Genomic DNA, 11,812 nt, shown 5'->3' with positions numbered 1-11,812 from the left:
TCTTAAGCACTTTCATCACTAATAACGAGGAGCCTAACATCCCTAAGCCTCAGGCTTTTGCTTTTATTTCCTCATAGCTGTTTTATCTTTCCCACAATACACACCACACACCTTCAGGTTAAATCACCAGAAGTGGAGTTAGCGAATCTTTGCTATATTAATTTTCCAAGTAGTGTTGTATCGAATTAAAATAAAACCAAAAATTTCATTCAATTTTTAGTTTACTGGGGACTTGCCTGCCTCGCCTGTTGGCATCCTGGGGCTCCCTATTCCTAGCTATGTTCTGGCTATTTCCCCTCTCCTGGCCTGTTACCTCCCCTGTAAAATGAAATACAGCATCTACCTCAGTTGTGTATCTCTAATGTACTGAGAACAGGTCCTGGCACATGTAAGAACTCTAATCATTGGTTCTTTTGAACTTTACCAGGCATTGTATGAATGATGCTAACTGCATGACCATCTTATCAATAATATATATATCAAATTTTGTCTAATACATTAGCTGTAATAGTTAACTAACTTTTTAAAAGGAGTGAAGTTAAATACCCCTTGCCTTTTAAAATTATACTGATTTTGTGAATTGTTCATGACTTGGGTCCGTTTATGAGGAGAACTTTTCTTTTATATGGGCTCTATATTTTGTTTTTGTCATTTATACATACATACATAAACTTTATGCAATCATGTATTTTTGTGCCTTTTGAGGCTTTTCATTTCCCATTCAGACCTTTGTAATTCATTTTTTTAAATCTTTCATTTTTTAAAAATATTGACTCCATCTAGAATTTACTTTGGTTTATAGCATCATGTGGATCTACGTTCTTTTCTAGATGTTAAGCTGTAGCAATACCATTTATTACATAACTTATTCCTTTTTCGGGGCTTTATGTAATGGATGCCTTTTTGACTCTGATAAATTTTTTAGTGTCTGAGTAATCTGTCCAGAATTGTTTCATCTTAGGGTTTTTAATTTTTGTTTTATATGTATGTTATTATTTGGCAGGACTTTAGTTTCTTGTAAAAAATTCATTAGTACTGTTCTCCATAACCTTTTGTATCATTTCCCTCCAAATCATCTTGTGATCTTGATTGGAATTTTGAAATAGTGTTGAATCTATTCATTAATATGTGAGAAGACACTTTTACATTATTTCTTCTTCCCATCAAGAAACACTCAGACCGGGCGTGGTGACTCACGCCTATAATCCCAACACTTTGGGATACCAAGGTGGGTGGATCACCTGAGGTCAAGAGTTCGAGACCAGCCTGACCAACATGGTGAAACCTTGTCTCTACTAAAATACAAAAAATTAGCCGGGACTGGTGGCTCACGCCTGTGGTCCCAGCTACTTGGGAGGCTGAGGCAGGAGAATCGCTTGAACCCGGGAGATGGGGGTTGCAATGAGCTGAGATTACACCATTGCACTCCAGCCTGGGCAACAAGAGCAAAGCTCTGTTTCAAAAAAAAAAAAAAAAACTCACTCATGCTAGACACTGGTAATGTTATAAGTCATATACGCTCCTTGCTCAAAGACTCGTGCTTTGGACAGAAAAGCCTCTAAGTTCAATATAGTGCTAACAAATAATGTTGCGGTTCATACTGTGGGAAATTATTCTTCCTGGAGGGCTTGTCTGAGATAGGTATTTGGCAGAAACGCAGAATCACTAAGAGGATTCCAGACAATACATGGAAACACTGGCAGGGATGCTGGGAGAGAAGGGACAGGAGAATCAAGCAAGAGCCTCATAGGTCACATGAAGCAGCTTGAATATTACCCTCTTCACAAGGGAGAGCTTTGAAGGGATTTTCAGCTAGATAACTTTTAGAAAGATCTTGGATGTTGTGAATAGCAATGAAGTGAAGCAAGCAAAGAGAAGTTACTGGTCAGGATACCATTGAAGTAGTCCCTGCTAGAGATGAAAAGAGCCCCAGTCACAGTGGAGTGGTGGGAGGGGGAGGGATGGGATAGGATAGGATGTCCAGAAGCCTGACTGGACAAGATGATTAATTTGATTGGGGTATAGATAGAGATGGAGAAGGAAGCAAAGCAGATGTATAGGTTAAGTCCCAAGTTTGTAAACAGGGCAGCTGTTGGAGTGGTCATCCCAGATGGGGAATGTTGAAGGAATGGGTTTGGGATAGGTGAATTAGAGAACAGAGTCACATTTTGAATGTAATGCATTTGAAGAGTCTGTTGCCTAAGTACAGCCCCAGCAGATGTCTGAATATAATTGAGAATACCAAAGAGTACACTTCCTGGACCCTTGAATGGAGAATTTTACAGTCCTTTTGCTTCAGTCTGGAGGCCACGGGAGTGGTCAAGTTGTCCAAAGTGAGATTTTATTGTTGTTGTTGTCTTGCTCTGTTGCCCAGGCTGGAGTGCAGTGGCACAATCTCAGTTCACTGCAACCTCCGCCTCCTGGTTCAAGCAGTTCTCCTGCCTCAGCCTCCCTAGTAGCTTGGGATTATAGGTGCGCGTCACCATGCCCAGCTAATTTTTTGTATTTCTAGTAGAGATGGGGTTTCCACCATATTGGCCAGGCTGGTCTCAAACTCCTAACCTCAAATGATCCACCCACCTCGGCCTCCCAAAGTAGTAGGATTATAGGCGTGAGCCACCGCACCCAGCCCCAAAGTGAGATTTTTAAGACAGCATGGAGGACTTTTGTGTTCTGCTGTCCATTGCTTAAATATCAGAAGTTACCTACTTGGCCGAGGCCAGGGGGATGGGCAGGATGGCACAAATGTCAACTATCAACATGGCAGATTAATGTATCACTACTCCTGCAAGCCCTGTTGGCAGCACAAGTTGAAAATGGCACTGTTGGGTTCCTGCTTCCTGGAATTCCTACTGTCCGTGATCTCATGAGCTAACCCAGGGCCAAGAGAATCACTCTGGCCACACCAGTTTGGGAGGTCTAAGATGGAGCTTCCAAAGGCAGATATAATAGATTGCAGCACTGTCATAATATTGGTGTCCTTCCCTCCCAGACTCAACCCTACTGGATGAGTAAACTGCCTGCCCTGTAGAGAGCTTTAGCCAATGAAATGTGAATGGATGCAACATCATTTATGGAGAATTTTTAGAAGCCTCCTTACAAGGCTCCACCAACTCACCCTTTTCATTCTGCTGCAAAGCCAGTATATTATAGCTCAGTCTACCATGGACATAAATGCAAATGATAAATCAACCCTTGTAGTAAAAGCAACATTGAAGTTGGAAGGTCATGTTAGCACAGCATAAACTAGTAACAGCTGACTGATCCAGCAGAGAAGATCAGTCCCCTAGCGTACCTTTTACAATCCTGTCATCTTCCATTAAGAATAGTCACAAATTACATAAACAGTGATATATGTTTTAATAGTTTTCAGAATATAAGCTGCATAGCTTTTTAGAATAAAAAATAATGATATAACTTCAGGTCCATGCTTTGGGACACTTGGTTAAACAACAGGGAATCTGTGTCTTTGATGACCACCTCAAAAGGGTGGCAGACTTCACAGTGTAACTTGGAAACAGACAAGGAGATAGATGATTACATCATGACATATTGCCTACAAAAGAACATTCTGACAGAACATTAAGTAGAACAGAGCACACAGTTTCAAGTATTCAAGCACTGCTTTCTGGCCAAGAAAAAACTGTCTAAAAATCAGTTTCTTTTGACTGGAGCTGCTGAGTTCTGGACACGGCATTTCTTTCCCAGAATGAGACTGGCTCAGTCCAGCTTGAAAGCAGTGTGAGGAATGACTCTTCCCCTTAATCATTAAGAAAAAAAAAATGAACTAAACAAATAAATTACAACAACAACAGGGACCATGGCACTGAATGAAATAAAGGGGCAGTCACCTTCCCATCATTGCATAGTCTCCCGAAGCAGCAAGTGTGAAAGAGGATACTGAAAAGCCACTTCGTTTTTACACAGCCCAAGGATCGTTTTTATGGATGACTTGGGCTCCTATAATGTCCGGTTGCTTTATGAGAACACACACACACCACATTCTTCCTACCCTCTAAGAGAAGGTAATTCCTTTCACAATAAGAAAACACAACCTCATACTCTCCAGAAACTGCAGCTGTCTCGGCCACTTGACAGCTTTTGGGTACACACTGTGGGCTTGGCAAGGCAGAGCTTAGAGCAGGGTCAAAAGGGCAGCTCCCTTTAGTCCTTTATACAAAGGACTGTCAGAGTCCCATGCTCCTGGCAGCATCTCCTCAAGGCACAGGTGCCCAGATCCCCTGCAAAAGAAAACAGGCAGCTGGGCTCCAACAGTGGGGTATGACCTCCATCCAGGTCAGGGCTTCTGAGGGAGGGAAGAAGGATAACTCTTTTCTTGTTACGAGTTCAGGCACCTGCTGCTGCTTCCAGGTTTGGTATAAAAACCTTAGCCCAGACAAAGCCAGGGGTCAGAGTGTGTTCTCTAGGCTGTAAGATCACGTTATATAAAATAAAAATATTACAATAAAATTTTTTTGTAGTTGTCCAAAAGGGAGCACCTGGGTAAGCAATGTGACCTTCTGAGCATGGTTAAGTCTCACTTTGGACTCCTCTTTCTGTTCTATGGGTGGTCAGAGGCTGTCACCAACTCAAACCACTGTCTGAGGGCATCGCTGAGTGTCTCAGGAAGTGCGTTTACATCTCGAAGAATGATATAGTATGGGAATGGGAACTCTTCCATGTAGGATCGGATTTCAGGCATCTCTCCAGGTCCTTTAAATATCGGTACTTTAATGTCCAAGATAGAATCCTGTCAACAAAAGACATCATGAAATGGGGAGGCAGCGATTAAACCAGCATCCTTAGCTAGCTCTTCTGTGATCTCTTTTGCTAACAACTTTTACATCTGCTGTGTCTTATTCCTGCATATGAACCTAGCTTTTATTACTAAGTAAAACAATTTTCAGAACTCTACCAAGAAGGAGGTAGATGTCTTTCTGAGTACCCCTTCCAGGAGGATGGACACTGAAAAAAAGGAAAAGGGACAGATAGGAAAATCTACTTTCCCTACAGTGGTGTCTCCCCACCATCCACTTGGAATCATTCACACTAAATCTTTACCTTCCTATCAAGGCCTTAATGTGACTCGCAGAGACAGTGCTTCCCTGGAACAGAACTGCCCTGTAGGCATATTTCACTAAGACGACTGATGCTTCTTGCTGTGAGGAGGGCTGCTGAGACATAAGTCAGTGTGCAAACACCTGATCTCCCTTTCAAAGTGGTCAGTACCCATTATCAAAGCTGCAATACCTGCACTGACTGTGCATAGAGGGCAATGATGACCCACAGAGGATGGTCATTCTGAATCTTGGCTCTCCCACTCATTACCTATAACCACTATGTGTTTCAGTTCCTTCAGTGTAAAGTGGGAATAATGATCCCTACCTCACTGGCTTACTGCAAAGATTAACCGAGAAAATACAAGTGCCTACAATGGTACTTGACAGAATATCATGAATGCTGGGAGTTCTCAGTATGACTGAGTGATCCAGGCCATATTTCAGATTGAACAGGTTGAAGGGAATCCCCACTTTATCTCCAGAAAAGGTGGCTTTTAGTAGTCACTCACCCGTGAACTGGGATTGTCCAATACAACAAAGATGACAAAGATGTTCGCATTCCGGGCAGCCTGAACCGCTGCCAGGACTCTTTCTTTGCCCTCAAGGAAGAGGCCTCGCCCATCAGAGACTACCAGGAGGAGTTGTGCAATTTCTGTAGACCATATAAGAGGAAGCAAGGGAGTAAAATGATCAGCCATTTTTAATAACTCACAACTACCCAAAGTAGGACAAATTAATGTAGACTTAGTCTGTACTATTAAAGCTAAACAGACTTCTAAAGCTGATGAATTCTGGGCACAAACCTAAGGGACCTCTGATGAGATCTATCCCTTAGAATGCCTGAGTCAGAGACAAGGCATAATAAGGGATACTAAGTACACTTCTGTCAGTATAGCAGAATTTCTCAATAGTGTTTCAGGAAATGTTAAATTCTGCTCAACTTCAATTGTAGAGCAACATACTGTAGATGAGAATTAAAACACTAGTTTTATGGCTGTAAACTTTAAAAATGATAGTACTGAGTAGGGCATTAGAAGAAAGTAGCCAAATCAGAAATCTGGAACTGTGTCTTCCAAATTTCAGTCACCACATATAATCACCTTTAGAATTCTGTTAATTCCTTGTACCCAATTTCTGTATTTTTTTCCCCTTGAAATTTGACTTGTTTAAACAAAACCAAATAGAAAGGAACCATAAACACTGAATAAAATGTTTTAAAATTTTTGCTACATAGTGTTTCCAGCTAAAGATTATATAGTACTTGAGTTGAGGGTGGGCTGTTTTCGCAAATGTTGAGAGGTGTGAATAACTTGCATCCATCAAAATCTGAAGCTTCTGCATGATACACTGAGAACACTGAGAGATTTTTGGAAAGAACTAAAGAAATGGCATGTTTCAAGCCCCCAAAGTAAATGTGGTTGGATTAGCTGGCTGTTAAATTATGTCCTTCTCTACTCTCCTCTGTCATTAAAATATTAGAGAATACGGTACTCGAAGGGGACTGGTTTCAGGACACACCCCTCACCCCCAGTATACCAGAATACACACATATTCAAGTCCAAAGATGGCCCTGGAGAACCCACATACATGAAAAGTTGGCCCTCCATATACTCAGGTTTCACATCCCTCAAATGCTGAATTTTCAATCCACTTTTGGTTGGAAAAACTCCATGTGTAAATAGACCTGAGCAGTACAGACAAACCTATGGTATTCAAGGGTCAACTGTAGTCTTTATATTTAATTCCACACACTTTGCTCCTTTCTCTCACAAATCTGAACTCTTATCAAATAGTGTCTAGATCCCGCATTGGTTATAAGCCTCATGAGTACAGGTTCAAAAAAAATTTCTGAATGAATAAATAAGTAAAAATCAGCTCCATCGATTTATGTCTTTTCCTGTGGAGCACACCTGTTAAAACACAGTGACGGGGCATTGAGCTGAAGCAGGCAGCTTGGGAATTACAGAGTACAAGAAAGCGTTTTGTTTAGGAAGAGGAAGGCATGCAGCTCACCTGGACTGATGTTCTGTGAGAGCTGCTGAGCTGCTGCAAACATGCTGGCAACAGACTCTAGAAACTAAATCGGAACCAGAAACAGACAATTACAAAACTATGTCAATGCTCTTCCCATTGTCAGAGAGACTGATAGTACTTCTGACACTGAAGTGATTATCAGATAACCACCTCAGGTTTATAGACCATCAACTAACTGTCCCTTCTGGCCACATGTAGTTAAAAAAGGAGGATCCTTGGATACAGACATTCTGTTTTATTATTTTTTGAGAGAGGATCTGTGTCACCCAGGCTGGAGTGTAGTGGCACGATCTCACCTCACTGCAGCCTCAATTCCTGGGCTCTGCCTCAGCCTGCCACCAAGTAACTAGGATTACAGGTATATGCCACCACAGCCGGATAATTATTTTTATCTTTTGTAGAAATGAGATCTATGTTGACAAGGCTGGTTTTGAATCCCTGGCCTCAAGCAGTCCTCCCACCTCAGCCTCCCAAAGTGCTGGGATTACAAGTGTGAGCCACTATGCCTAGATGACACAGGCCTTCTGAAGCACAGGTGAGACGTTTCTCTAACATATAACCCACTAGAGTTCTGGAAGATACCCCAAAGTAAAAGAAGTGCTTCTCTGGGGCATAAGAAATCAATAAGTCGCTCAAATAAACCAAACAGTGTCTTCTTTCAAGAAAAGAAAACAACTGAGCAAAAGAGAAGGCAAGAAAATACAGAATGTCCAGGGCAGCCTAGAAAAAGCAAACTGAATCAGAGCAGGACCCAGGAGAAATATGATCTCATGCTCTGTTTTGAACTTGTGTTCTCCTGAGTAAGTCACTGGCTTTATTTCATATCATTTCTTTAAGCTTAATGAGGGAGAAAAATAGGTCTTGGCCCACCTGATAAGTGTATGGGAGATGGGTTTGTTTTTGCAGAATGTTCCAAACTACTCAGAAAAACAAGCAGGGAGCTAGAAAACCAATGATGCAAAGTCAAGTGATCTCTGAGGAAGTGAGAAAAAGAAGTCACACCTTGTTTTATAATGGATGCCAAGGAAGCTTCTATTCCAGTGGTACCCAGGCTGAGATTTAGGACTATCCCTGTCCTAATACTGCAAGGGATGGAGGGGGGGTTCTTAGCCCAGCATGGTGGTAATCCCAACAATTCGGGAGGCCAAGAAGGGAGGATCACTTGAACACAGGAATTTTAGACCAGCCTGGGCAACAAAGTGAGACCATGTCCATACAAAAAAAAAAAATCAGCCAGACATGGTAGCACGTGCCTGTAGTCCTAGCTACTAGGTAGTCCTAGCTATGAGGCAAGAGGACTGCTTGAGCCCGGGAGTTCAAAGTTATAGTGAGCTATGATGGCGCCATTGTACTCTAGTCTGGGTGACAGAACGAGACCCTGTCTCAAAAATAAAAATTGTTCTCCCTCCTACCTACACCAGTTTAAAAATAACTCTGCAGAAGACATTTTATTTCATCCTCTTACCTGAGCAATCTTGGTTTTCTTTTGTTGGAATTTGCAGAGACGTAGAATCTGGGACCCAGAGTAATCACTGAACTGCTCATGAAATGGGTGTAACAGCTTTACAGATTCTCCAAAACTTGGGGAAGGAAAACCAAATACAACAGGAGTTATTTTTTTGCTGTGTGATCAAAATAACCAAACAGGTTATGAAAAGTTTTCACAATGAAATTACAAAGCAACCTTACCTACACACTGCAATCTGACCCACTTCCAGGAGGGTTAGAGCATTTCCAATCACAGCCAAAGATTCAAATGCAAGCTGTGAATTAAAAGTTAATGACATCAGGAATCAGAATATCCTCTAAACCAGAGCCTCTCGACTATTTTTTGCATCAAGATTCCCAAAGAAAACATTATTTTTTTTGTTCGACAAGTAGAGGAATAACATGAATAAGGCTATTCTAGTCACAACAAACCCTGAGGCTTTGGTGGCCTGGTACCACAAATGTTGAAACCTAGAATCCATTACACTGATAGGAATGGTCTCCTGCAGACATCGAATAAAAAGTGACCTTGAGGGCCAGGCATGGTAGCTCACACCTGTAATCCCAGCACTTTGGGAGGCCAAGGAGGGAGGATCACTTGAAGTCCAGGAGTTCAAGAGCAGCCCAGGCAACACAGCAAGATCCCACATCTGTGGTCCCAGCTACTTGGAGGCTGAGGTAGGAGGATCACCTGAGCCCAGGAAAGTTGAGGCTACAGTGAGCCACCTGGGCCTGGGCAACAGAGTGAAATCCTGTCTTCAAAAAAAAAAAACAAAAACAAAAACAAAAAACATGTAGCCAGGCATGTTGACACACACGTATGGTCCCAGCTACTCAGGAGGCTGAAGTGGGTGGGAGGACTATACTGCTTAAGCCCAGAAGGTTGAGGCCACAGTGAGCTATGATCATGCCACTGCACTCCAGCCTAAGCAAGAGAGCAAGACCCTGTCTTTAAAAAAAAAAAAAAAAAAAGACCTTGAGAAATATGGTCCATGAATTTTTCTTTCTTATTTTTTGGACCTACATAAAGAGTAACCTCTTGTAGGTAACAAATTTTAAAAACTAATTTAAAATCCATTTATATATATGTAGTCAGATCAGACTGTATAACCATATCAGAAAATTTCATTACCATTTGCAATATGACAAAAGAACAGCTGAGTATTCTACATCTATTATTTCATTTAATCTTCATAACAATTCTGCAAGTATGAGGTTATTACTGTTCTGTGTGTGCTTGTAAATATATATATATATAACATATATGTAAATATATATATATATATATATATATTCCTCACTTTTCAGAAGATGAAACCGATACATAAGAAATAAGTTGCCCAAAGTCACATGTTAATAAATGGAGCTGGGATACGAACCCAGGTTCAGAGGCTACACTTTTTCCAGCAAAACATACAAATTTTAGGTTGCTCATTAGCCCATGCATCACTGCCCAAAACAAACACTCTTTGGCATCTGTAATGGTGGTATAAGTTTTCTATTCAGGCTCCTAAACTTAATATTAGCACTGATAGAACAATAACTCTGGATAATTTCAGACATAAAAGAAATGTATCCTAGATACATACTTAAACTATTTAAGACTATGCAGTAATATCTGAAAACTGATTTTTTTTAACAGTACATTGTTGCATTTTCTGCAAAATAAGCACTATCAGGTTTACTTATTCTGCAACTAGACAGTTAAGAACAAACAGCAGGGTCAAGAAACAAAACAACTTAAAAGACCTACAACAGTAAGAAACTAACACATCTGAGACATCCTAAAATTGCCCTTTTGAACTCTTTAAATCTTAGGTCTTATCAAAGATGGTTATCACATTCTCAAAACAGGCCTAACAGGTATTTCAAAATCCATTTTGGCGGCCCAAGGAACATGGTTTGATGTTAATTTCCTATCAAACCGCCACTACATTTCTCTTCCTTACCTGCTTGGTATGGTTGTCCACCATACTAGAAGAGTCATCGATAGCCAAACAAATCTGATACTGGCGTTTACTGGGCTTGGTCCTTCGAAGCCAAATCTTGTCTTTCCGAAATTGACTAGCAATATATGGAATGACTTTCCGTATGTTCAGTCGTTTCCCAGTTCGATAGTCTCCTCTATTTATTCAAACAGGGGCAAAAATTAGTTAACAACTTTTAATTCCTGAGAATTTTTATTAAGGACAAAAATCACATTAATAATACCTTAAAACCAATACCAAGTAACTAGGAACCTGGTACATAGAAGTGTTTCCGTCAATTGAGGACTAAGTTCAGGATCTTCTTGACCTCTAGCCAGAAAAACTGGACTTGTATGTGGCAATAATAATTAGGTCCTTCCAGACACATTTTTAAAAATTAAGAAAAAATACACTAAATATGAATGATTTTGGACATCTTTGAAAAGATCTAGGTGATTTAACACCTGTAGCAAGTGAATAACTCAACATGTAACAAGGTGATCAATGCAGACACCCAGAAACTTTTGTGCGAGATAATAATAGGAAAACAGGGTAAGGAACAGCATACTGGTGCCCGTACAGCAGAAGAGGCAACCTAGAAGCTGGCACTATGAATGGTTAGCTGCTGAGTTCAACAGAATCACGAAGCTGCCATCTTCTCAGAGCACTGTGAGGCCTTCCAGAGGGAAAGACTTACTTCAGCTTGGCTGCCTGGGTAGGCTCTAATATGAGACGAAGCTCTTCACATAACCGTTGTGAAAGAGGTGCTGTTAGGATCAGGTAACTCTGCCACATCTCAGCGGCAACCTTCTCCTGTGACAACAACAAAATCTAAGTTACCCTCAGAATGTCAGAGCCAACCAAGTCTTCTAGCAAGATGCAGGCCTTAAGCAAAGTGGTAGAAAATGACCTGCATGAACTTTCTCAACAGAAGCACTTTAAATCTTCTCCCAGCAAGCTACCATGTAATTTACTTGATTAAAAATGTCTCTCCTTCCAGCCGGAGGCGGTGGCTAATGGCTGGTAATCCCAGCACTTTGGGAGGCCAAGGTGGGAGGATCACTTGAGGCCAGGAGTTCGAGACCAGCCTGGCCAACATGGTGAAACCTTGTCTCTACTAAAAATACAAAAAATTAGCTGGGCATGGGGGTGGGCACCTGTAATCTCAGCTACTTGGATGGCTGAGGCAGGAGAATCGCTTGAACCCAGGAGGCAGAGCTTGCAGTGGGTCAAGATCACACCACAGCACTCCAGCCTGGGTGA

General features: G+C 41.3%; 1 protein-coding gene across 3 annotated transcripts in view; it reads right to left on the bottom strand.

Moving 5' to 3' along the window:
• Positions 1–3,336: 3,336 nt before the first annotated feature.
• MDN1 (midasin AAA ATPase 1) overlaps positions 3,337–11,812 on the bottom strand; it is a 184,685-nt gene continuing 176,209 nt past the window's right edge. For all 3 annotated transcript variants that reach the window (XM_015449074.3, XM_015449075.3, XM_074037463.1), the window contains 7 exons: positions 11,247–11,362; positions 10,532–10,706; positions 8,784–8,857; positions 8,560–8,674; positions 7,074–7,137; positions 5,570–5,712; positions 3,337–4,750 (listed from right to left, as the gene is read on the bottom strand). In XM_015449074.3, coding sequence (XP_015304560.3) covers positions 4,562–4,750; positions 5,570–5,712; positions 7,074–7,137; positions 8,560–8,674; positions 8,784–8,857; positions 10,532–10,706; positions 11,247–11,362 — 876 coding nt within the window. In that variant the 3' untranslated portion in view covers positions 3,337–4,561. The remainder of the gene's footprint in view (positions 4,751–5,569; positions 5,713–7,073; positions 7,138–8,559; positions 8,675–8,783; positions 8,858–10,531; positions 10,707–11,246; positions 11,363–11,812) is intronic.

Source organism: Macaca fascicularis, chromosome 4 (assembly GCF_037993035.2).
Source record: "Macaca fascicularis isolate 582-1 chromosome 4, T2T-MFA8v1.1".
Lineage (NCBI taxonomy): Eukaryota > Metazoa > Chordata > Mammalia > Primates > Cercopithecidae > Macaca > Macaca fascicularis.
Note: the sequence above shows the minus strand (reverse complement) of the source record. Positions and strands in the feature narration are given on the sequence as shown.